At 36.9% G+C, this 27760-nt stretch overlaps 1 protein-coding gene across 1 annotated transcript in view; it reads right to left on the reverse strand.

Annotated features, from left to right (window-relative positions):
• The window catches only part of LOC149780894 (transmembrane prolyl 4-hydroxylase-like), a 140514-nt gene that overhangs the window by 11812 nt on the left and 100942 nt on the right, over positions 1 to 27760 (reverse strand). Inside the window, exons 2-4 of the mRNA XM_089936245.1 lie at positions 27140 to 27583; positions 18577 to 18658; positions 17458 to 17662 (exon numbers count right to left, since the gene is read on the reverse strand). Coding sequence (XP_089792371.1) covers positions 17458 to 17662; positions 18577 to 18658; positions 27140 to 27559 — 707 coding nt within the window. The 5' untranslated portion in view covers positions 27560 to 27583. The remainder of the gene's footprint in view (positions 1 to 17457; positions 17663 to 18576; positions 18659 to 27139; positions 27584 to 27760) is intronic.

Raw genomic sequence — 27760 nt, forward strand, 5'->3', positions numbered from 1 at the left:
GAAATCGTTACACGCAACAACAGGAACGCAATCAAGGGTGAATGCGCAGTTTGCAAGACAATCAAATTTAGATTTGTAAAAAAAAAAGTAGAACCGGAGGAGACATCACAACCTCCTTAACAAATTTACCTGGAGCTCCTTGGGCGAAATATCCGGGAGAGAAGCATCTGCCAGGATACAATTACTGTGGACCCGGCACGAGGTTAGATATAAGACTCAATAATAATAATCAACCAAATCCCGGTGAGGATCCAGTAAACGCTATCGATAACGCATGTTACTACCACGATCTTGCATATCGTAGCGGGGATTTACAACAAAGGCATCTCGCTGATATCAGGCTAATTCATGCAATAGACGCAATTCCTAACAAAAATTTTAAAGAGAAATTGGCAACTTGGCTGGTAAAGGGTGCGATGAAAGGTAAATTAGTTCTCGGTGCTGGTAAATTATAATGGAGCAGATATATTATTCTCCGCGAGGTTTTTGGCGAGGAAAATCAGCAATTGCCAAACTTGCCAAGGCAGCAAAAGTAAAACAGTCCGTTGCTGCGTCATGGTTATCGAAACAGGCAGTCTGGCAATTGTATCTTCCTCCACCTAAAAAAATACCGTACGCGAGTTTCTCTGTGAACGTACCTAATGAAGTTCATCAGGCTGATTTAATGTTTCTTCCTCACGATACCGTTGACGGAGTTACATACAAGTACGTATTAACGGTTGTTGATATTGCTAGCAGATACAAAGAAGCAGAACCACTATCGAATAAAACAGCAACGGAAATTGCAAAGGCATTTGAGAAAATTTATTCACGATCCCCGTTGACATGGCCAAATCTTCTTCAGGTTGATCCAGGTCGAGAATTTCTTGGCGCGGTTACTTCATTGATGAAAAAGAATAATGTTAAAATCCGTCGCGGTATTGTAGGTGTTCATCACAATCAAGCTATCGTCGAAAGATTCAACAAAACGCTTGCAGAACGATTATTCGGATACCAGTACGCGCGTGAATTTATTCAAGATAATCGATCTCACGATTGGGTATCAAGATTGCCTCAGGTAATTAACGCGCTGAATAATGAGACGACTCGAACAATATCAATGAAGCCCGCAACTGCAATTACAAAAACAAATATACCCCTAAAGCGAGATTCTACAATTCAGCCTGTACTAGGTAGCGTCACGGTCAGATATTTATATAAGGAAGGAGAAGCCGAAGGAGGAAGAAAAAGAGCAACCGATCCAACTTGGAGCGTTACGACACATAAAATATCAGCCGTAACAAGATCATCAGGAAGACCAGCAATTTATTTTCTAGATTCGTTAGCGCCACAACGCGGATTTACCAAAGAAGAATTACAAATAATACCAAAGGATACTCAATTACCGCCATCGTCGTTAATGTAAAATTTAATTCTACCTAACTGAGATAATTTTCTTACTCGAGATACGGCTAGATACACTAAATTTGACCAGGAAATTCTATCATCGACGATCCAAACTTGGCCATCTACTGTCAATCCCTGCGATGAATGTATCGTTGTTGCGTATCCGAGTTTCCATGGAGATCTTTCCGCGTTTATCGCATCATTGACAAGATTAATATCAACGAAAATAATATCATTCAAAACCATCATTTTTTCTTCTCCGCATGGCAAAGTAACATTAATATTTTGTTTCCTGGTATCAGCTGGCCTGTAACACAACGGTACCTGCAATGTTGAAAATTTCTCACAATGAAGTTTGAATAACATTTCCTGAATAGCATCGCGAACAATCTTTCTGCTAGCAACAATCAGATGATCTGGACGCCACGAATTTAGAAAATTATCCATCGGAGTTTCGTCGATTATTCTTCTCATCACGTCACATTGAAACTTATTCGGTTGTAATCGAATTATTTTCTTAAATTCGGTCAGTAAAATATCATCGGATCTATAATCAGCGTCAATTTCTTCATAATAGTCAACGAATTTTCTGAGCCATTCATGAGGAGATTCGCCATCAATAGGATCTGGCTGACCATGATCTCCGCACATTATTACAGCGGTATTTTTCTCCTCTAACCAACCCAGGAATGATTTTAGTGTGATTAAATTTACCGTGCAAATTTCATCAAATATAATGATTTTGTTGATATATTTGTTTCCCATGCGAGCCGAATCCCACAATCCACCGCTGTACTTGAAATAACTATGATACGTACAAGAATCAACGCCGCGTTGTCTTATTTCTCGCGTTAATCTGTGAGTTGGAGTCAGCACGATCATATCAGATTTTGAAAATAAATTTATCGCTCTTGTTGTTTTACCGCTACCGCCAGGACCGTTCATGTAGACAAATTTACTTCGTGAAATCGGATCAAATGCAGATGCGGCCGTTGATACTTCATCGCATTTATCTCGATGAAACTTATCGCAATCTTCGACATCGGCGTCTTCGCAATAATCTAGAATATCCTCGTTTTTTATTCTCCAAGTTCCCCAAGAACCATCAGTGATTAAATTTTCTAGCCTGCATTGATATTTCTTATCGATATAAAACGAGTCCGTTGCAACCCTTACCGCGATATCAGCAAATTTATTTATCATCGATAACAAATTTATACTCACATAAGCGAGCATCGACGATCTCAAATGAGTATATTGCGCTGATTCTCCATCGAGATAACTAATCACGGTACCCAACTTCGTTCCATCAATGATAATATTCTCTCTGTTGCAGAATATCCCTCTCGATACTGTATCAGCAATAATAAAATCCATCTCGGCATCATTGATAAACAACCTAGCGTGCCGATGTTTATGATCAACGGATCCTCCTTGAGTAAATTTGCCAATTATTTTTCTTCCGATATCTTTCGCATTTTCACAATCCGTTGGCAACCACACCTCGGTCTGTTTCCTGTACGATATAATCGCCTCGCTCACCGTCAACGATATTAACATCGACGAATCCAGCATATATCTCAACAATACCGTAGGGACCCATCTGCGTTGAGATAAATGCCGACCAAACCAAATATAGCAGATTTTATGTAAGTTTTCAGCAAACTCGAATGAAGTAACATAAGCGAATCCTGTCATGACAAAATCGGGTAACGGTCCGTTAATCGATACCCTTGTCATATCGCTGGTTGGATGACCAAATTTAGCAAAATAATCAGCACAATCGCCATATCCGAGAAAACTTCCAGGATAACATGCGCTCATGTCAACGGAGATCATATCCTCGAAATAATACTTGGTATTCCATAATCCTCCATGGCCGTATTCGATACAGCTAAGTTGAATATCAGTGAGAAATTCGTTCCTTGTAGGTTTCCACGAGTTTCTCTCTCTGGCAGCGTGAGCAGTAACAGATGGAACAGTAAAGCAGTTCGTTAATAACTGATCAGGATTTGACGAATATTTCACCGCGATATTTTTCATCGATTTATGTAATATTTCATCACGGTAAATATCTCCTCGCGGTAAGATAAACTGATCATATTTTTCTTCGCTAGAAAATAACCAGACCGATATTGGATCGGACGCGGCTAATATTTTGATATACCTGAACATTGCATCGGAATTGTCTTTCACATCATCAACGGGATAAAATTTAATGGAGCGATCCCTCGGGAATATCATTACCGACTGCGACCACGCGTGCGAATTATGATCAACAATTTCGATTGGTGTTCCTCGAGAACTATACGGTGATGAATATAATATTTCACCCGATAGTGTTTTAACCGTGATAGGAAATTTAAGTTTCTTGCTCAACACAGCAACATCGTCAATCGATGCACCATTAACAACCGTCTTCGCCCATGAGTTAATTTTATCCAACCTCAATTGAGTCAAGCCAGATCCGCGTCGGGCATTTTTCATGTGCTCGATAACTCGCTCGGCAACACAATTTATCATCGGCGATTCTTTCATCGCAGGTAGATTTTTTACATCAGGATTATTATTCAGCCGATAGATTCCATAAACAACAGCACTAGATGGATAAGCTCTAGCATAATAAGGACCATCAATCCCTAATAATAATCCCGGCTTCGAATTTTTATCAAGAACAACATTTTTCTTACCGCCGCGTACTGGATCTCGTTTATCGCGAATGATCCAAGTATCATCAGGTATTTGTGCGATAAATTTTATTCCAAAAATAAATCGTTCTTCTTTATGTGAGTTTTTTATATGATCGATTATCTTCTTCGCTCGCTCTAGATTCATCGTAGCATTAACGAAGTTAGTTTTCCATGTTGACCAGGTATGAATCGCTCCATCATCGAAAAATTCCTTCTTCGCACGATCAACTTCAGGAATGATAAATTCTGCCTCATCAAGATCAAATATATCCATTATTATATTTTAGACAAATGTTTAAATATAATGAATCAGTGTTCATGGATACTAATCGGATCAACAAAATCATGTGACAAATCCTGCAGAGGTGAATATTGCGGCGCTCATATATACGCAATTCGACGAGGCAGTAAAGGACCACAGCGATGTTTAGTTTGTCAAATTGGCACCCGAGGAAAGACACGATTGTGTTTCTCCTGTGGAGGAAAAAAATATCGTGAGTTACGGAGATATTATGAAAGAAGATCTTCCTCAGTGATAAAATGTGAAGAAGATTATATTAATAGATTCAAGGCAAATTTCGATTTAGACATATAAATATTATATAATGGATTCAAAATCAACGATTCCTACACACGAATATAGATCACATCCAACAATCATTGGATACGAGGCATCTGCCGATGGTAATGTCAGACACATCAAAACAAAAAATTGTATTGGTAGTGTTGTTAATTCGGGTTATCTCAGCTTCACCGCCTCCCGCAAAAACAAAACAAGATATTATAATCACAGATTCATTTACGAGTGTTTTTGAGGACCAATAGAAATTGGACTTGTTATTGATCATATCGATGGAAATAAACTCAATAACAAACTAAATAACCTTCGAGCGGTAACCCAGAGTCAAAATTGCGCCTTTGGTAATACAGGTGGTTCACGATTCGCTAAAGCTGTCAAATCGATAAATCAGGAAACAGGCGAAGAACTTGCATTCGAATCAATGAATGCTGCTGCAAAACATTATGAAATTAATTCCATCACAGTATGGCGAGTAGCAGAAGGAAAAATTCACGCTACATTTTCATATAATTCCGACGCATGGATCAGATTCACCTACATCCAAATAATACCAGACTCAGATAACGAAGATTTTGAAGAATAATTGAATATTACAAAATTAATATAATGAACGAACAAATCATAAGCAATATCATCGAAGCGATTGATGATCTGAAGAAAAAAATAAATCTTTCATCGGAGTTAGACACGAATAAAATTCGATCGGAATTCGAAACAATTGTTCAAGGAAAACTCGAATACAAATACACACTGCCGTCCGAATACAAATTAATAAAAAAAATCCAAATTGCGATGTATCAATCGCTAGCTACAGTCAACGATGATCGCATCGAGGATTTCGTTAAATTATCTACGCTAGTGGAGAAAGCTAGGTTGATTTTATCTGACGCATATGAATCACGAAAAATTACAAGTTCGCGTGTCAGACAGTTGAAAAAACTTGTCGATGAAAACAAAATTAGGGAATCTTCCGATTCCTAATTCCACAAAACAAAAAAAAAAGATTAATTTTGAAAATTTCCCTGGATTTTATTTATTTTTTTCGCCCATTTTTTCCCGTGGACAGATTTAAAAATCTCTGATTTAAAAGTCAGAGACTCTCACTCACGATCTTACTAGCAAATTGATACTTACAGTCTCTCCTCGTATATCAAGTAAATTTCCTTTTTGATCCGTTAGTTTGAAATTTATTCTCGACAATAATCGATTATGACATCGCAGGTAAAACGGATTAACTGGCTCCTTTATTATCAAATAACCAGGAGAGGCGCTAGGAGAAAACGAATACAAAATAAAACCTTGATGCGCTTGATTTGACACTGACGAATCAACATTATAGCTACCCTCGACAACATCCGCGTGAAGATAAATCGCGATAACATCCGTTATATTAACAATACGAGGAGATATATGTCGTCCACCTTTGTCAGGATCGTTATTGTGTTTGAGAATTAATTCTGAATATACTTTTTTAGTCCACGCGGCATGTAATTTCGGAAATAAATCATCGATGGTATCAGTGACAGATTTTCTCATCGCATCAAAATCAGAATTGGGAAATTTGAAATTTGGTAGCTTTTCCTCGGTTAATTCAAATACTCTCATGAATTTTTGTTTTTCTCCTGAGTTTTTGATCAACTCGAATTTGCTAATAGGGAGAACATAGTCGGCAATTGATATATCGTCGACTATCGCCTGAATGAACATATCATGATAATATTCAATATCATTCGCAAGCTGATTTAAAATCTTCACGTGCCTTATAATTTCGCTACATGAACCAGATTTATTTAGGATGCATTCATGAAATGATCCGCGCAATAAATTTAATTGTAATTCGTGTTCTTGAATAAACTCGTCTAGGGTTCTTCTTACCAAGATACCGTCTATGGGGGCTATTATCCTGTTAATGTGGGTATCGTCGAAGATTTTCACATCCGGGGGAATTTTAGGAAGAGGTAACCACGAGAGAATTCTTTCGTTAATAAAAGTGAAAGCGAACATTACTAGATTAAATTTGTGGTTATTCATGAGATTGATGGCGCTGTGGATCAAGGGTTTGTGTTTGTTATCTCCGTACCATCCTTCGTCGGTGGTAAAATCCGATTTTTTTGGTTCCGGTAGTTCTGGAAGGGTTTCATCATACCAACCTGGAATAATAACATCTGGTTTTTTTGGTTCTACCAGAGGTGCGACCTCGGGCCAACCTAATATATTCCTAATCGATGATTGGTAAATATCTACCACGTACGGTGATTTCACTTCTATCATTGACGATAGTGTTGGATCATGTGAAGATATCTTTATTCCCGGAGTAGCATCGCCGGTTAAATTTGATATTCTGGTAGTAAACTCATTATTCAGCTGATCAATTTCATAACTGCCCGTTGGTATACCAACGACGATCCAATCGGGTGTTCCATCGGGTTTATTTTTATTTGCAAAAACAAGTGAATTATTTGGCATCAAATTACCGAATGATTTTGATCTAACATTAGGCCAGCTATTGTAGACGCGCAATTGTGTTAATGCAATTTCGTTGACGCTGATTGGTGTTGAAAAATTAATGCTAAATTCTGGTTTCGTTGAACTTAACGATATTAACGTTGTTGTCGGCGGTGTCGTGTTTGTCACGATCTGGGCTAGCTCGGACATTATTAATATTCATTTGTTCAATCTCCGAGTAAATATTGATCATTGTAGAAAATTCTAGATCGGATATAATACCATCGTTGAGACTTTCGGAAAGTAGCGATGATAACTTCGAGTACGCGTCATTGATCTTAGTTAGTTTACTTTTATACGATGATAACTTTTCACTTGTGCACGATGATATTTTCTTCGCGATGATATTTAAAACACCCGCGATTGTTGTTGTTGACGAGATTATTATTGTTGCTACGATCGGCGCGATTGTTGTCACTACGGATAAAATTATTCCTGCACCAGCGACTACAGCTGATACTGCGTAAACAGCAACATCAATAGTAACTAATCTACGTTGATACTTCTTTATTTTTGTCTGATAATCATCGAGAAGTTTTTTTAGTGAATCCTGCCATGATCGCGCCTGATTGTATCGGTAATCCGATGCGGTCATTTATTAATCTACGATAACAATTACGGGATTACCATGTTTATCCTGGAATACCAACTGTTCCCAATCCCGATAAATATTCGAAAATTACAAAATAATCCACCGGTCCTGTGGTGGTTCTATCTGGCGGTTCTAGATCGCATGTCACGCCGGTATTTTTTTCTATAGAAATAATAAAAAATCCGGGGTAGAATTCATGAATTTCACGATTCGATTGTATTTTAAATTTTATCTTGGAAATAACATATACTCGATATACGCCGGTAATTGACACGGTGAAATAAAATCCGATACTACCTTTTTTAGGGTCCCAATCATAATTGTATGTCTTAAATACAAATGGCACATTACAGGGTAGATTTTTTGTTTCTACTTCCTCTGGTATCGAAATTCGCGATAATCTTCCAAGTTTCATTGATGATAATTTTGTGCTGATTTCGTTGGTTTTTGTTGTTAAGGTAAGAAATTTCTCATTGATAGATTTTATTTCTCCGTAATACACTGATGGATCGAGTTTTTTATGTGTGAGTTCAAACATCTTGTTGATATTGTCGTTAACTTCCTTAATGGTTTTCTTTGTTTCATCATGTGATGTTTTATCGACCTTTTGTTGCACTAATTCACGTATCGCTTCGATATCATCGTTCGATACTTTACTCGCTGCGGAATTTGCATTATTTTTCTGATTCGTCAATATTCGAGCTGCGTTTATTTGCTCGATATCTTCATTGATTTTTGTTATTTTTTTATTAAGTTCGTCATGTGTAATTGAGGAGACATCCGTGAACTTTTTTATATCATCATCAAGTTTTTTTCCAAGTTTACTTGATGCATCGTCGAATTTTTTAATATCGCTAAATAGTTTGTTGAGTCGCTTATTTATTTTATCTTGGGCGTCGTTGTGTGATGCTAACGCCGCTGATAACTCGTTATTTTTTTGTTTTATATCCACGAGATCGGCCTTTGGTGGAAACTCTGCGATGATATCGGTAATATCAGCGATAGATTTTAATACCATATCCGATTGACGAGTAAATTGACTGATATGATCATTATATTCTTCTCGCTTGATTATATCAGCTATTTTGATATTACTAGTTTGTAATCGCCCTTCGGTATTTTGAAAAACAGCAACTTCGCCAGGATCCACTTCTGACAACGATAGAAGATTGTTAATATCGCTCTTGGTTGCAAATTTTGATGTATCGATGTCGGCTGTTGTTTCTCTTTTTTCCTTCCTAAAGAGGGATCTACCGTAAATGTCAACCATGATATTTATCTACGGTATATTCAAATAAAATTTTGCGATAAGGGTTGGATGATTTTGAAATTGCATCGAGGACGTTAATTGATTCTGGACCGCATATTGGTGGATCTGCTAGTGTTTGTGTTGGAAGTGTTGAATACCAAATTGGAATATTTAGTTTTGACACATACCTAATAAATTCATTTGGCGGCGTTAATCCATACGAATCGAAGTAAATAACTTCGCGAGGATTAATCGCGTAAGCAACCCAGTGAGTGCCAGGGCCGGAATTTTTATCGAGATTTATTATTCCTGTCTCGGTACGATTCGGTTTATCTGGTAGTTGATCTCGCATAAATACGCCTCTGAAAAATTTTATTTTCTTTTTTTTTGCTTCATTGATTAAATCTAAATTTGAGGCTGGTAGGCTAGATTTAACCCGGATCCGTATGGGGGGCGTCTTAGATAAAGGCCCGATCCTTGTGTTTGCTGTTGCCGTTTTCGTGCTGCTCCTAACATTGCCATGGCTAGAAGAGGAGGAAATATCCCTCCCTTTTTTTTGCGATATCTTCCTCCGACGACCTTTTTTCCTAATACGGAACCTATCCCACCAAGTGCACCTAATCCTACTGCCTTTCCAATCATGGGGAGAGCTCCAGCTATCAATCCTGGAATAGCGGCCAATAGAGGGAAAATACCACCTACTTTGATCATATCTCTGATTGCTCCTATTGAGAGATTCAGACGAATACCAGTATTTGCTGATCTGGCTCTGGTGAAATGTCCATGTTGATTTTTAGTTAACGATAGTTTGTTAGGTCCACCGTGAAGCTGATTGCTTTTTAAGGTTAAACTTAAACCTCGTCGCGCTGTTGTTGCCGATTGAAGCTTTTTTATCTGACCGGGAGTCAGAGTTACGCTGACGTGATCGTATGGCATATTAATAACCGATTAATCTAAATTTGGAATTTGTTACATGTTTTCTACGGGCGCGTCGATGACTCTCATTCTACCGCTGATGCCTTCCAGAAACATTGTTCTATCGCTGAGAATAACCGCAATGGCTTTTGCGTTTTGTCCAAGTGTGTTAATTCTGGCCTTGAAGTGAATATCGACAACCGACTGTTTTACCAAATCGAGATGTTCCAGGGAAAAGTAATAGATGGGATAGAGAGTATTAAAATCCAATTGTGATATTTGCAATCCCGTATCAATATTTTGATCACGGCCCATAAAACTTAGTAATCGATGACATGCGCGTGCCGTGGAGTAATTTTCAAAATTGATAGCTATTTCTTCGGTTGGCTCCTGTTGGCCATTTATTCTCAATGATACGTTTGTTGCCACAAATCTATCGAATATCATGTGACTGTGTTCTTGATCGTATCTAGCCATATTTTGTATAACAACAAAGATGTGTCTTGGTGCGGATGAGCCCTGTTGTGACGCAATTCGCCAAGTAAATATTCCGTTAATATTAACATTTTCGATAGAATCAGTCATTGTTGTCAACCAAGACATAACGGATTTTCCCCCCTGATTCATAAATGATAATAATTTTTCTTCTATGATCATCGATGGTGTTATCGCTGGCATCCACAAAGTAAATTTTTCAAGGACAACTTTACCGACATCAGCTGCTGCGCCACCTACTCGCCAGATGGCTCTATTATCACTGGCATCCCGAACGAAAGTTATCGTATGCTTCGCTCCGTAAATAACTTTTCTAAAATGTCTACAAAATCCAAAAATATGAGATAATGGAATTGCACAAGAGAATCTTCGACTATTTCCCAGTAACATTTTTTTTCGCACATGAAATCCAAGGTTATAACGGTCATTAACGCTAATTATCATATCTTCAACAGGAGCGGGAGCAGCGGCGCGATCATTAGGTTGTCTGACGACATACGGAAAATGATCGGGGTCATTAGTATTATCCTTCACAAACATCATACTAGGACCGGCTGATCTGGTAAAATCATCCGAGTATCTTGCTAATCCTATAATCGTCGTTGCTACATCAACGTTATTCGTAATTGATTCAATCTCCTTTCCATCGATCATGTAAGTGGCGCTATTGAATAGTGCCATAATTCCATTATTAACAAACCCAACTTTAAAATCCGCTCCAAAGTCAGTATCATCGGTCCTAACAAGCCTTCCAACAAATTCAATATACGCCTCAGATGGAAGAAAATATCTTGTTGTATCGTGGACTTGTATTTCCTTTCGATTTCTTGAATCTGGCTCAACTGTATCGTACGAGAAATACTGGAAATCTCGCACTGATGTATCCCTACCTACTGGTTCATCCATGTCAAATACTTCATTTGACACTTGTGCGAACATTTATTATTAATAATATCGTCTAAAACGAAGACCATCGCCTGAAATGAAACTTGTATTTGCTAGATTTGTATTAGCAACTTCATTTGCAATATTTGTCTTAGCAACCTCCTGCGCTAGATTTGTTATAGCAGCTTCTTGTGCTAGATCATTTATTTTTTTATTTGCCGCATCATTTATGGCCTTACTGACTTCAGGTGGCATTTCGCTGGTAATGGGTAATTTGACGGGTTGTTTTTTACGTACTAAACTTAATATTTTATTTTTGATGGCGTTGAAGCCTTTACTAGCCAAATTACCGATACCAGAAACAGCAGTCTCACCTATCTTTCCTATCGCTTTCAATCCTAGTTGTTTTACCATTGGTCCAATTTTAGGTATTACTCGCGTAACGAGACTTCCAACAATATCGCCGAATCCGTTGCCGTGGATATATTTGTACACGGGCAATCGAGAGTTAACTACGCGGACCTGTCTTGGTCTGCGCTGATGTTTGTGAACAATCATGTTATTTCAATTGTGTTATTTTAATCGATAAGCTCATCGACGAGTTCCTTGTAAATGTGAGAATCAATGATACCACCACGAAATAATCGCTGACAAATATCTGAGGCTTCGTTGATTATTTCACGAGAGTTATTTCCAGCTCGTTTTCCTCCGATTAATACTTCGAGGCGAGATACGTCGTTGACAACACTGTCAGGACAGATGGTATATCCACTTCCTGTTTTGGGTTCATCTTCAGGTTCATCTTCAGGTTCTTCGGGCGGTTTTAATATTTCTTCCTGATCTAATCGTCTTATTTCTCTTGTAAAAATTTTGTAATCAGGATCTTCGATATCAATAGGTTTTCCCACAGAAGCAAAATACACAGTAGGTATCCATTGTTCCCTTGACATTTTTAAATCACGATGTTTTGTTTTCAAATAATTTTCTGGTTCTATAAAACCAAACCTTGCGATTTGAATTAATTCATCTTGGTCACTAAATTTTTCAAGAGCAGCACTGGTAAAATATCTTGATGGCATGATTCTTTTTTGTCTAATTTCTGGAAATTTGGGTTCAAACTCTTCTGATTCAGTTTCAACTTTGTGAAATGAAGGCAAAGATAGCGATAATGGTTTAGATTTGTATATCTTTTCATAATTATCTACCAAAAGAATAAATTTAGTATATTCTGGATCATTAATTTTAACTACTTTGACATTCTTGTATGCATAATATACCCACCTTTTCCAATTTGCGAATACTACTTTCTCGGATTGACCCGGTTTCATCAGTTTTTTTCGTCTGTTTTTCTCAAAATTTTCCACAGTAAATTTTACAATCTCATCCGAATTCATTGATTTTATTCTTGCGATAGTTTCATCGGTAAATTTATCGGAACCCGAAAATTTTATTTTTTCACCTTGAGGTTGTTCTTGCGGCAATTGTTCTCGCTGTTCTTGTTCTCGCTGCAATTGTTCTTGTTGTGCTCGTACTTCTGCTCGTTCTTGCGTTTGTATTCGTGTTTGTTCTTGTTCACGTCGAATTTGCTCAAGTTGACCCGGAACCACTCGGGTATGTTGCTCGATATCTCTTGTCATAGGAATAACCCCGAGCTTCCTTAATTCCTCATCCTTCTTTTTATCACCATATGCAAACTGCTCAATTACTCCGGTAACTGGACTCAGCCATTTTGACGATACCTCACCAATATGATGTTGAGAATCATCGTACTCACGAACTTTTTTCTTAAATAATTGTTTTGTCGGGATGAGCTTCCTTACTGCCGCTAATTCTTCTCGCGTTAATCTAGCAGAATGAGGTTCTCCAACTCTACTAATTTTCCGACTCATCTTATTTTCAACTATATTGTTTTAATGTGAGATAAAATTAGTATCTGCAGCCTTTTCTTGCATGCACACTCGACACCCGAACTTTTTCCCACCCCCCACCCCTAAAAAATCGTATTTTTTCTTTGTCCAGAATGATATAATTTGCACACAAAAATTACATTCGGGGTCGAATTTACGCAAATTAGTTTTTCTGGAAAGGTTTATTTCTGCTTTCTGAGGTTTCTACGGGAAATGTTCTCGTAGGAGGATTTTTTTATTGGAACGGTCTGGTCTGTAGAACCTCCCTGCTGCTCGATCTACGTTCCATACGAACACACATTCCACAATCCACACAAACATCCAATCTACAATCCACACAAACGTACGTGAACGCATACAAACACACAATCTACTATCCACACAAACGTACGTGAACGCATACAAGCACACACATACACAAACAAATCAGTAAAGAAGTGGGTGTTTATAGTCACGCTACTCCAAGCTCATACCAATTGGCAATTTGAATAGTCTCTTTCCTAGTGTTGGGGTAGCCCTAAAAAGGGCTGTTGTTTGTAGATGGGGAGTTATGGCAATCTTTCTGGCGGCAGGCTTTCTCAATAGATAGGGTCTGCTTCTTCGGAATGAGAAGGAGAACTCTTTCGTGTCTACAAAGAAGTCGACAAATCCTCTGTCTGGTTATTGCTGATCTCTCTGCTTCTGAAGCGTGAACTTCTCCGTCCACTCTTCTTTCTCCGTCTTGATTTCGTCTCTGAAGACCTCTTGTATCAGGTCTTCTGCTACTTTCAGCATCCTGACATTATCTTTTTGTCTGGTCTGGGTATTGGGCTTTACCTGACACGATGCAAATGCAGGTAGGATTCGTTTAATTAACTAAATTAGAAGGCATCTTCAAAGGTGAACGGGTCAACAATGGATGATCAGACTCAAGACTGTCTCGCTTTATATTGTTCAAGCGCGGACGTGATAGAAAACACCCCTACGATATTTTGTTGGGTCGGAATACTATTGAGTTGATTTTAGGGTGAGGGATAGAGAGAAGTCAAAGAGCATGCAGAATGATAAAATTTAAAACAAACGACGGAAATCTTTTTCAAAGCACAACAGTTTTATTTAAACAAATAATAACCAACAATTAACCATAAAACTTTTTTCAAACAAACAAACAGTTTTTCAAACAAATAAACTATTTTTTGACAAGGTTGACAACGTTGTAAAGTCAAGCTAGGCTTCCACTTATGGAAGTTATTGGGCCATTGATGTACACTATGATTCCTAGCTAAGGACAAGAGATAACCATAATAGTCACAAAACCATCGATCCACTTTATCATCGTTTCTAGATTAGTGAGGATTAAAATAAGTCACTAAATGTTCTAAAGAATATCCAAGACTGCGTTGATGAAGAAAATACAATATTGTTTACAAACCATGGAATCTGTGTCTTGTAATTCCACAGTATTGAAACGTGTCGCCTGGGGATTTCTTCTCATAAAGTCGATGATGAATCAAAATACTCCAAACAACCTTCTCTAGGAAAGTAGACGGCTACCCAGTTTGTTCCTGGAAGATGACTGTCGGCCGTGTTGATGACATAAGCTTGATGGTCTTGAGATTTGCAATGATGAAGTTCATCTTTAGCACAGGATTCCAAGAAGTAGTGTACGAACTGTGGTTCAAAAGGTAATAAAGTTCACAGGTATCCGTTGGTCACTTCTTTTTATAGTCAATGACTTGCGAAGCGTCGATCCAAGAATCAAAACTGGGAGAATATCCATTCCAACGCACTTTGACTTTTGTAATACTGCGTTTTCCCACTTTACGGGTTCTTCGTTCGAGAATGTTTTCAATGTCGTACACTTTGTCGTCATTTTTGATCACGCGTTGTAACTCGGGCAAGTAAAACATTCCTTTTAAGACTTGTGTGCGTGCTCGTATGTTTGTGTGGATGGTAGAGTGTGTGTTTGTGTGGATAGTAGAATGTGTGCATGTATGTGTGCGCGTACGTTTGTGTAGATAGTGTATTAGGTTATTTTTTTCTTCTTCCCGTGTGTGGATAGTATTATATTTGGGTCTTGTATGCGTGCGCGGCCGTTGTGTGCATATTATATTTGGATTTGTGTGTGGATAGTAGAGTGCATGTTTGTATGTGCGCGCATACATATGTGTGGATAGTATTTTTGTGTTTGTTTTTTCTTCCTGTGTGTGGATAGTATATTTGGGGTTTGTGTGCGTGTGCACGTACGTTGTAGGAGTATATTTGAGTGTGTTTGTGGATATTAGAGTGTGTGTTTGTATGCGTTCGAGTACGTTTGGTTCGTCGTGTACGTTTTTGTGGAAAGTAGATATTGGGTTTATTTATAGTAAATATTGGGGTATTTTTATAGCAGACATTGGATTTTTTACCCTTCCCTTCTCTCCGAATAGCAGAGTGTGTGTTTGCATGCGTGCGCGTACATTTGTGTGGATAGTAGATATTGGGGGGTTTTATAGCAAATATTGGGGTATTTTTTATAGTAGATATTGGAGGGGGGGGGTTACCTTTCCCTTCTGTGTGGATAATAGATTGTGTGCTTGTATGCGTGCGTGTACGTTTGTATGGAGAGTAAATATTTTGGTTTTTGATAGAGAATATTGGGGTATTTTTATAGTAGATATTGGGTTTTTTCTCCTTCCATCTGTGTGGTGTGTGTGTATTTGTATGTTTCGAGTACGTCTGTGAGGATAGTTGATATTGGTTTTTTTCACTTACCTTCTGTGTGGATAGTATATTAGGGGTTTGTTTTTACCTCTTCCCGTGTGTGTGTGTGTGTGTGTGTGTGTGTGTGTGTATTTGTGCGCGCGTATATTTGTGTGTGTATGAATTGATCTTTGTTTTTCTCTATTAAACTCCCTTCAGGTCAGCAACTTGCATTACTGTTGCCATTATTCCCCTAGTGTTCAGTACATTGACGTCATTGAAGCTGGAAATTTTTAGACTATCTATATAGACTTGGGGTTTTCCACAAGTTGTAGCTATAGATAGATACTATGGCTCTTAAACAGGAACGTCACACAAGCTGAGGATATAAATAGTGGGGTTTTCCAAAGGAATTTCCCACAAGTTGTATCTATAAATAGATAGTATGATTTCATAGGAATTTCAACGGGTTATAGCTATAAATAGATACATGGGTGTTTATCCACGATCGTCGCACAAGTTGAGACTATAAATAGTTACTAGGTTTATCCATTTTAGTCTAAACCAATGTAGTCCAATGTTCGGGGATATATTTAGTCTTCTTTAAATTCTGAGACCATTTCGTCATTTTAACATTACTTGTAGTCACATCCATTTTGGCGTTGGTTTTTTCCTTGGTTATAGCTATTTATAGCATCATTACAATTATGCAAATTTATTAACACAGCCAACATAATTTCAGGTCGAGGTAATGCTTTATATATAAATCTCGGGCATGTATTAGTATATGTCTGTCTCTGTCATTGTTGTGTTTGGCCCTCTACCATCCTTGTCCCTAGAAAGAGTCCCTATACAATTTCCCCATTGTCCCTAGACAGTCCCAACCTATGTTAAACTTTCCCTTGTCACGCTAGAGTCCCACCCATGTTAAATTTCCCCATGTTAAATTCACTTTGTCCCTATACGTTCCCATGGTGTTTTTCATTATATGTTCTCATTTGCCCAGCGATATCAATCTATGTCGACGTGTTGTATTTGTTATATAGGTCTATGTCTGTGTCTTTATCTCTCCTGTATTTGTCTCTCCCTAGAGTATTCAGGTCAGCCACTGTGTTTCGCCCAATTGAGGTGAGCCCCTTGCTACATTGTTACCAATTTCCAGCACTGCGACGTCACTTCACCTGTTCCATTCCTATTCTCGCTATACAACAACCCCACTTTCCCTTGACGCTATACAGGCCCAATATTCCCCATGACGCTAAATGTGCCAAGGGTGACCTGAAAAGTCTTGATGCTATACAGACACAAAGAGATCGGTAATGTATTTTCCATTGACGCTATATCGTTTCCATATACTAAAACTGACCTTGAGCCTCACCTGCAAACTTAAAGAAAGCTTATAGACGATAGTTTAATAGAGTGACAGTTAGGTTATAGATGTTAGATTTACTTCTCAGCAGGTATTTGATCTGTAAACCCAGTTATTCAGTGAACTGAAGAAACGTTTGTGGGTGGAATTCGAATCACACCTTTCCCAAGTCATCCCCAACCCTCCAGCTATGTACATGAGTATAGAACATCTGCTTAATTGCCTGTTTATTAGAGATGCACCCAAAACTCCAAGTTCTGTCATTCTCAGCACGGCCTGGTCGCTGACGCGGGAGACATCAGCAATATTCTTGGTCTTGAACTCTTCATCAATATTAGTTCCATAGACCCTACTCCTTTTAAGTCCCACGTTCTTCGCTAGCTGGATAATAATATCGCACTCCTCTGGGGTCAAGAATTCCGGAATTTCTGAAAATTAGGAGATAACACTTTAGTTATTGTTCTTCAGTTTTACATTACATACAACAAGGGTAGGATCTGAAAGTTTGCACAAGCAATTTCAATGGTACGATAATTTGTGCAATACTGACTGTAGCTACTAGGGTACCATTATAATTTCATGACAGTGTATTCTGCGTAAATTAAAGGCATAAGGAAGCGGTCAACATTTAATGTTCTGTGACATATAATTATAATTAAATACCAACTCCACCTCGTGCCAACATACTAATTTAGAATTAATAGACATGACGAAACATTCCGGCGCAGCAGACTGCCATGACAGCTAAACGCCCTCTACACGGATGGTTTTTACTTTTTTTTAAAAAAGAAGCTTTAATTTTGTAACCCAAAACGTATTCAAAGGAAATAAAAGTTGTTGTTTTTTATTTTAAAAAAATACTTTTTCTTTCTTTTTAGTGACGGAATACATCAGAATTACAAATTGTACACTCAACACTGTAGATTGGTTATCAAACTAACTATCACTCATAATTTTTTGTAAGGGAGACAACTCACTTCGATATAACATTAAAATGTACCGGATTTACAAACCTATAATATGACTTGGCTCTGTGCCTAACATAATGCTAACTACCAAACATAAATAAGCCAACATGGCTATTTAGGACAACATTTACAAACGAAAAGGAATGAATATCAACAACCATAGGCAGTGGTGACTTGCGGACTGAGAGGATGCGGAGAAGTTGGAGGGGGAGGCACTTGCTCCTAACATTTCTGGCTCAAATCACGAATTTGAACTTAAGTTGACATGGTGTTATACTCTATCTAAAATCACGTGTGCATACGTAGAAGAAAAGAAAGGGAAAGTACAAAACATTGATGTTCAGTACAAATGAAAAGTTATAGTGTCAAGTTACCAAATATTGGTGGCTGTACTGCTTGAGTTATCAGCTTCAAGACTTTTCCTGGTGAATACTCTACTTCCTGGATGTCACCAACCTAAAAAGCACAAGTACAGTTTAACTTTTAAAAAGAACACCATATACTTAAAATGAACTATACAGGACTACATGAATATAAAATATGAAAAAATAGGACATCTGTTCAAAATGAATGCAGGACTACACCAATATGTTTACAGCTATTATAGATAGTTTTGTTGAACAATTTGTATTCCTATCTGTCCCACTGTATGATACATTATCGATTTCTAATTGTCGATTTACATGAATTTATTTTAGAGTCTTATGTATCTCCTTACCACACTGTGTACTCGATGATATAGCCTAGGCCCGATGCACTCTCCTGCATGTCGTACGAGGTTACTAAAGGAAGCAGGATCCACAATGGTTTAGTGTTTACTACAATTACCTGGGTACTAAATAACCTACTTGTGTGGTTGTGCCAAGTTAAGATCGGTTGACTATACTAAACTACTGTAATTAAGGTATAATTTGTTTTCAACTGTACATTTTTATTCAACTTTGGGAGTGTATTAATGTTGTAGGCATCCACGTGTTTTGCATGTGTATGATGTATGCATGTACACTGTCCTTAATGGTTGCTTGAAGAGATCATACTAGAGTTTTATTTTGCTGAACATTGACCATACCTCCATACATCAGAATCTTCCAGAAATAACAACAGATCAACAACAAGGTAGAGAAAATGAGAAACGTTAGTGCTTTAAATGCAAGCTGAAAGCGATATGATAAGGAGGAATATGGAAATGCTGGAAACGTAAAGCCATGAAATTTTGGATATGATAAAAGGGTTATGCACATTAAACAAAAATATATCTTCAGAAACGTGGAAGATGTTAGCAATAATCTAGAGTGAACAGTGTATGGATATACAGAGTGTATGACAGAAACAAGAATGAGTCTTCGAAAGAAATTGATGAAAAGGTCATAAATCATCTTTGAGAAAGAAGCAAAGGAGTAATGGTGATTAGATACGCTACAAAGAGTAGAGCTATTCAACGAACTGCGAACAGACTAGTAATCTGTAATTTTGCACTATTCTTTGTGAAAATGGGGTTGCTAAGAAGCAAGAAAAGCTGACATGGTTTTTCTGTGACGATAAGGAAGACATCACAAAGGGAAACATGCTGGACAAGCTAGCTAGGCAGTCATGCATAACATCATCTTGAGTTGGTGACTGCAAAGAATTTGCAAATTATAGCAATGACAAAATAATGATTTTATAATATCAAGAATCAACTGTTTGGTACCAAAGAAAATTAATCAGTGAAACAGTGAAAGAAGGAGAGAAAATCGGCACTTAGTGAGGCAATTAAATATCGGCAACACGATTTACCACAATATACCACAATTTACAACCATCTACCACAATCCTCTACAATCTACCACAATTCGCAACCATCTACCACATTCCTATACAATCTACCACAATCTATTGTGAAAATACTCAGTTGACCACATATTCTATAATCAAGCGTGAAAATACACAAAATGACCAGTATATATGCTCAAGTCCATGACAATACCCGACAATCCACGACAATCTGCCACAATTAATTATGAAAATACCACAATCCATCACAATCTACCATGATCCACAACAATCTTCCAAATCTACTACTATCAAGCGTGTAAAGGCTACAGTATACCAGTAACAAAATTATTATTTACAGATACGTATATTATTCGTTTTATAATGCTCCGCATAATGTAACACAACATATTACAATCTAGAACAATCGGAATGAAGTCCAAACGCACTTCAACCTCAAATTCCCTAACCCAAATCAACCCGTACTCATGTCAAAACGTACCCAAGTCAAAACGTACACAGATTAAAGCAAGACCCAACACGAGGTTCAGACATTTACTAAGGTAGTACAAGAAACTTAGCAATAACATCCTAAAATTTCATGTTGAAATCTGTTCGAGTTGCTAGTTGTTGTTTAAAAGAAAACGCTCTTTCTCGGGGGGGGGGGGGGTACATAAAGATTAAATTGGATAATGCTGGGCCTGCCACCACCACCACCACCACCCCCCTCTCTCTCTCTCTCTCTCTCTCTCTCTCTCTCTCTCTCTCAGTCTGTAGTCATAATGCCATTTTATATTTAAGAAATTTCTTCTGGTTTGTAACATATGTTCTTCCTGGTATTTCCTTAGTGTTTTTGTTAAGCCAGTGCTTCCATACAAGCAGATGCAGAGGGACATAATGCAAACAAATTGATCAGTGAGCTTTTCGATGAAAAATAACATCCTCGCAAAATCACAGAAATTAACGTAGAGAAATTAATGATATTGACAGTGTCATGTAATCGCAGCTCAGACTAAAAAGTTGCCGAAAGTTAATTTGGATGTGGATGGATTGCAAGTGTATAATCATTGTTTCAGGATAATGTGACTGGGTGGGACATCATGCTATATGTCTGTGGCATGATGCCTCAGTTCTAGACATCACTATTTTACTGCCACACTGCAGACATCGTAGCGATATGAGTGACATTTTTTAAAGCTACGTTAAAAATCCTAACCACACACACACACGCACACACACACACACACACACACATTTCAAGAAATACGTTAATTGTGAAATGGTAATTTCTGCCACGTAGTGAATACACGTGCATATACTAATTATGTCTGTCAGAATCGGCATGCATCCATGATAATGACTTGTGCAATCGTTCACTTTGTTTCATTTAATTTAAAGTTCGTTTGCCATAATAATTAAACTTTAAGCGAAGTAACTGATAACTTGTGAGAATTATTTATTCATAATTTAAAAATGAGAAGGAATAAAATATCAATTCAAATCATAGTTTTACTGATTTTCATTATTTTTTCTTGATTTTAAACATTTAATTTACAGATTTAGGTCAGCTTTAGAGAATGGAAAGCTGGGAATCCTGCTTAATGTAGCGAAAATAAATCAGAAACTTCTACGCATTCAGCGTGTCATCACTAGTTGCAGCGATTCTGACTGCAGTACTAGTGTTTTATCATGTATTATCTGTTTATTTTAATACATGAATTAAACACATCAGACGCGAATTGGTCGTTTTATTGGTACGTTTTCGTGTTGTATTTCTTGTATATATTTGCTCACGTTTCATACTAATAAGACTAATATTATAAGTTCATTATAATTTATGTGATGCAGTGTATATAAACATGTATATACTATGAAATTATTATCTGGAATATAAATAATAGTAATATGGTAATTAATTGGTATATTTGAATGAAAATGAATTTCGCTACACACAATGAGATTGCACACATTTTATTTTATTGAAATAATATTTGGATTACTGTGCACTTTGAATGGGTCAGTTACAATCGTATACCTATAAAATACAATTAGGGTGGCCATTCGTACGGTTTTATACCGGACCGTTGGGATTTCAGCTGGTCTGCTTCCTTATTAACATATAAATGTTTTGTACATTATATTGTTTTCAGGGTCAGCTGTAGTTGATTGTAGCATTGTTATGGCCGATTGTAATGGATTGTGGTATTTTCATATGCACTTGTGTAGATTGTAGTGGATTGTGGTAAAGTGTAGTGGACATGGGCATATATACTTATCGAGTGTGGTATTTTACGCTTGATTGTATAAGATCGTGATCGATTGCGGTATTCGCATAGCAGATTGCGGTAGACTGACGTGGAGTATTATAGATTGTATAGATTGTAGTGCATTGTGGTAAATCGTGGCGTTCTTCAAATGTATATATTTGCCCACACCAATGTTATTTCATGTTGAAAAGAATAAATGAAACTAACTGTCCCACCTGGGCTCGGTTTTGGGTATGTTTGGCTGAATGAAGAAGTTGGCGACGAAAAACAATTTTTCACACTACTTTTGCAAAGAATTAAGGATTTGACACGAAAAAATGGCAAAGTGATATTGACAATTCACATAAATGTGTATTATAGCATGTATAAAAATGACATTGGTCAGGAAAATACCTGACCTTTGGATTATCGTTTTTTCTTAGGAAATTACTTGCTAAATTTAGAATGCTCAGCGAATACGATTAAAATAGAGACAGGCAAGCATAGCAGGATTGAGAAAAATAATAGGTATTGTAAATTATGCTGGAAAATAATGTTTATTTGGTAGAAGATGAATTCCATTTTGTTTGTGTTTGTCCGCTTTTGACCATTTAAGACAGAAGTACGTTAATAAAGTTTATTATCTCTATCCTTCTGTAGACAAATTTGTATCCCTCATGAGTCATAATAATATATCAATTATGAGAAATCTGTCTTACTGTATCAATTCCGTTTTTCGTCTTAAACAATCTCTGACAGCTCAACGAACAGTGATTAATATACTTAGGGGTAGTACGTCTTTATAATAGTTTGCGCCGTTTATAGGAAATAGTGTACGCATGCACATAATGGACACCACTTTTAACTTCTTTACACCATGGCGCAAATTATCTTTCCTTGTACTGCATTTTGTACTATGGGTCGCTAGCCTAAATTTTTGAATAAAGTATTGTTACACGCACACGGGTATTTACTTGACCGAGCGGTTGTCAAACCATGGCGCGATTCTCGCTAGAAGTCATAAGTTTCCCCGACTTTCCAAAGACTTCCATACAACCTCAGTTATAAATCAGAAAGCCCGACGTGTCCATTCTATACCTAAATTTTCCTCTAATTAATGCAAGACCACAGATAAACCAAACTGCCAACTATCTATCAACCGTACATCTGTGTTTTTTGGCTTCATTATGTTTCCGTACCACAAACCGTTCACGCCTTAGAACATATATGAGTACTCCCTAACAATGGGAACTATTTTAACTCCGCCACCTTAGGCCAGTCAATGTATGCTTTCCAGGCACATTTCGCCGATATAACTGCACCATATTCGCCCACATGGCGACATGAACGGTGTCTGTCAAGTCCCATTTTATTTCTGCCCTTGTGTAATTTACCGGTTTAATACCGTAACTACCGTCCTTGCAGTCACGCTACCAATGTATACCACTAGATTTTAATATGTACTATTTTACGACAGGGACATTCATTCGGTTTTGGTCAGAATTCACTATTAGTAAACCGGGACATCATGGAAACATACTAACACTTCACTCCGTGACGTTTGCTCCTATTCATTAGCTCATTAGTTCGGGCCAGGAATATTTCAATGGCGCCGAATTCCAATAATCAAACAAGTAATCACACAAATCTAAGAACTGCTTAAAATGGGGCACTACAACCAAGTGCACATACTCTAAATTTACTACAGTATATTGTTATTATTATTGTTGTTGTTGTTCTTTAATTATTTGTAAGTTTTGAAATCGTTTTATTTTTAGTTTCATTACATGTCAAAATAATGTAGTTTTGTTTACTAAGAAAGGAACTTTTAGAAAATAGTTTCACCTTGACTCTTCAGTTGTAAACACCTAAAGCTGACCTACTTCCCGACCTTGATTTAGAAATCAGTGAGAGATGAAAAACAATTGTTTTTTTATTCTCTGAGTAAAATGATTAGTTTTTATCAAGGCATACTGGGGTTACGTGATCTTTTATATGTTAACAGCCTACATTTCGCAATTCTGGGCTTTCCGAAATTGCGCATTAGTTAGTTTTAAAAGTAATGCTTCGAGAGAGATCTCTTAGTTGGGGCTTGTTCTTTACACTAAAAAGCGTTTGTTTGGGACCAGTTAGGGAATTACATTTTAATTTTATTCGAATAATTTGGATTCTAAAAGATAAATTCTTTTTCCTGGAAATATTTGAATGCTCATACAAAATTATATGCTCATGCAAAATTCTTGGACAAAGACATTTATTAAAATTTTATTCGGAATTCAAACACTGGACTATTGTTTTATGTAGTTCACAAAGGACTTTACACATGAGCTCTATACTGACTTCAGTATACGTCATCGCCTTCTATTTTGGATTTTTCGTAGGGACTCGAACTTGAATTCTGAATACGTCCCATCCCAATTTTAAATTTTAGCATAATGTAGGTTTTACCAAGGTATCAGATATTTCAATGGTATCGACATGGATCAGGTACTAAACTTCCTTCAGCAGTAAAAATACATATATTTGAAACTCTCTGCTGTTACTAATGTTTCTTCAGCATTTCTCCAAGATAATTTTAGTGTAAACACACGACCCATATATTTGTAAGATAGTTTTAGTGTAAACACACGACCCATATATTTGTAAGAGAATTTTAGTGAAAACACACGACCCATTTATTTGTAAACTGAAGCAATAAAATTAATCTTTGAGCGGGGATTCCAGAACTGTATTATTCTTTATTAGACTGTCGACTGGTTGAAATAATTGCAAATTATTTTACATAAAATTAGAAAATATCCCTAGCATGTTTTTCGTTCTGTATTTCATTCTGTAGATTTGTTTGAAACTCAGGGTCTATTACTACTTTTAAAAGAGGTGCAATTTGTTAAGATTATAAGCATGTAATTTTGAAAATAATTTAAATTACCGATTGATGGTAGTTGAGAGCAGGAAATACAGACAGAAATAAATGGATGTATTAATCGGAGCAGATAACAAATTTGACAGAACTATAATCTTTGGAACAGTTGGTCCAAATGTTATTTACTTTCTCATAAGGATAGCAAAACAATGTCTAATGAGTGACAATTTTGAAATGATATTTAATTTTGAATTATTTGTTCAGTATTATAGTAGGTATTTACAATTAAGAAATATGCCTCAAACATAAAGAATCCCATCAGCAAATTCTTGTACACTGTTCTTTGAAGAAAAATCACTTCAAATTCTTGCAGAATTTTGTATTTCTAATTTGTCTGATGTATTTGAATGGACACATCATTGTGAATAATACAATGTTTTTCCCCAGTAACCTCTAACCTAGTGCAGTGGACCTAACAGTTAATGTTGCCTCATAGAATGTGCTGACGAGTATATAGTTCAAAATAATGTACAGAAAACAGTGCTAACCCTAATTTTGCCAGTGCATTATACGATACTAGATCTGGGTCAACACTGCAAACAGATGGGTTATTACAAGAAGAATTACCCAAATTACCTTTCAAGAGGATCTCTTGTGAAATGTAGGGGTTTCTTTTATGGTTTTACGTAGCATAAGTTCAAAGCGGTCCAAAATCGAAAAAGAAAATGTTGCATAAATGAAGTAAGGATAATTGCATACAAGAATATGGAAAATACCCTGTCACTATTTGCCCATAAAATAACAAGTTAATGCGTATTTAAAAATTAGCAAAATTTGCACAGATTGGGAATCACTGGCTTTTCTTTTCAAATACACAAAAGAAAACAATTTCGTTTTTACGGTGATTCAGTTGATATCACATCGGTTTTCTGCAACATATTGCCCTCGTGGTCGATTTATGGCAAAGTCGTACATATTGCTAAAGATTTGTAAAGGTCTTACACTACTATTTTCCTTCTTTGTGAAAATCCTAAAACGTCGACGAACTGGATGATTTTTAAGGACATTGTATTCCAAACAGGACGATGGATAATTTGAACAGAGTATTATTCCATTTAGGTAGCTTTTTCTTTTGATGTTATTTTACATATTTTACGTACCACCTTTCCGGCGGGTATTTGACCTCTTTTTCTTGTTCGTTAACAATGTCATATTATTAAATTTTATTTCTCTATATTTGTCTGCACTTCCTTCAAAATAGTAGAAATAATCAGAAAGAAGATACTGAATACGATAGTTTTTGGAAGCTTTCAATATGATTAACCATATAATATGTACATGCATGCAAACTTCAAGAGGCAATACAGCAACATAATCAGCTTTGATGCACAGACAATACAATGATATATAAGCGTTTTAGTTTTTATGTAGATAAGTGAAACGAGTTTACTTATTAAGGCCACACTGAACAAAATATATGCTCAAAATGGGCCTGAAACCTCATATTTCGAACGATATCCTCACTGGACGAGGGTGCGTAACCGCTAATTTGAGGAAGAGGGATGAGATTAACTTATTAGTTGTCTTGCCTCTCAAAATTGAAATAAGCCATTAAAAAATATGTAAAACATAGATTTTTCCATATAAAGTGAGATTACAGTGCTAGTTTGACTTAAATGTTTTCGAATGAATATTGGCCTGTTCACACCTGTTAGTGGAGAATGAGCTGTTTGGTTTATCTTCAGCAAATATTCATGCAGGGCAAGGGCGTCTGCACATAGGGTAAAGGAAGGGACACGTATAGCCCCCATCTCCCACCCCCATTTCACCTTTAAACATGTTTTGGCTTACATCAGTAAACTTTAAAAGCTGACCACTATTCGCAAAAATAATTCATGCCGGGTCTGATTAAGAAAGATTAAAGGTCTCAGTCACAATCGAGAGTTTGTTTAACAACATTAGTGCACCTTTTAATTGAAAAACAGATAAATGTGGCTTTGTTTTAAACTAATTCCCCGTACCCAACCCAATAACAAATTATAGATCCACCCGTATATATGAAACATTGTGAAGTACCTTGCCTGGATCTCTCCTTGTCAGTGATGGATATTCGTATGTGGGTAACACTGCATCCTCCACCTCGGGATACCTAGGCTGGCCTGCGTCATTGGTCTCGGGATATCTAGGCTGGGCTGCGTCGTCTGTCTCAGGATAGCTAGGTTGGCCTGCGTTAGTTGTCTTTAGGTCAAAGCTACCAAACTGATCAAAACCAAATAAAGACCTATACATATTTTCCTCATCTTTATTCTCGTCAGTGACTTGGTCAGGATTAAAATGTTTAAAGTCAACAACAGTTCTCTCCCATCCCAAGTTGCTTTGTTGGATGCAGGTGTTGTCCTTTTCAGCTTCAGTGTCATTTACCTGGATTCTTGTTTCCTTGGCAACAACATCAAGAAGAACCAGTGAACACAGGAGTATTGACTTATTTATTTCCATTACAGATAAGTTTCTCTGTTTTCTCTGCAACAAAAATGCAGTATACTTCTCAATGAAGAATATAGCCTTTATATACACAAGTTTGTTAATATCACTAAAACAAACTAATATATATATATATATATATATATATATATATATATATATATATATATATATATATATATATATATATATATATAAGAGCTTTACAAGATTGAA

Source organism: Sinohyriopsis cumingii, chromosome 16 (genome assembly GCF_028554795.1).
Source record: "Sinohyriopsis cumingii isolate HCF-2022 chromosome 16, ASM2855479v2, whole genome shotgun sequence".
Lineage (NCBI taxonomy): Eukaryota > Metazoa > Mollusca > Bivalvia > Unionida > Unionidae > Sinohyriopsis > Sinohyriopsis cumingii.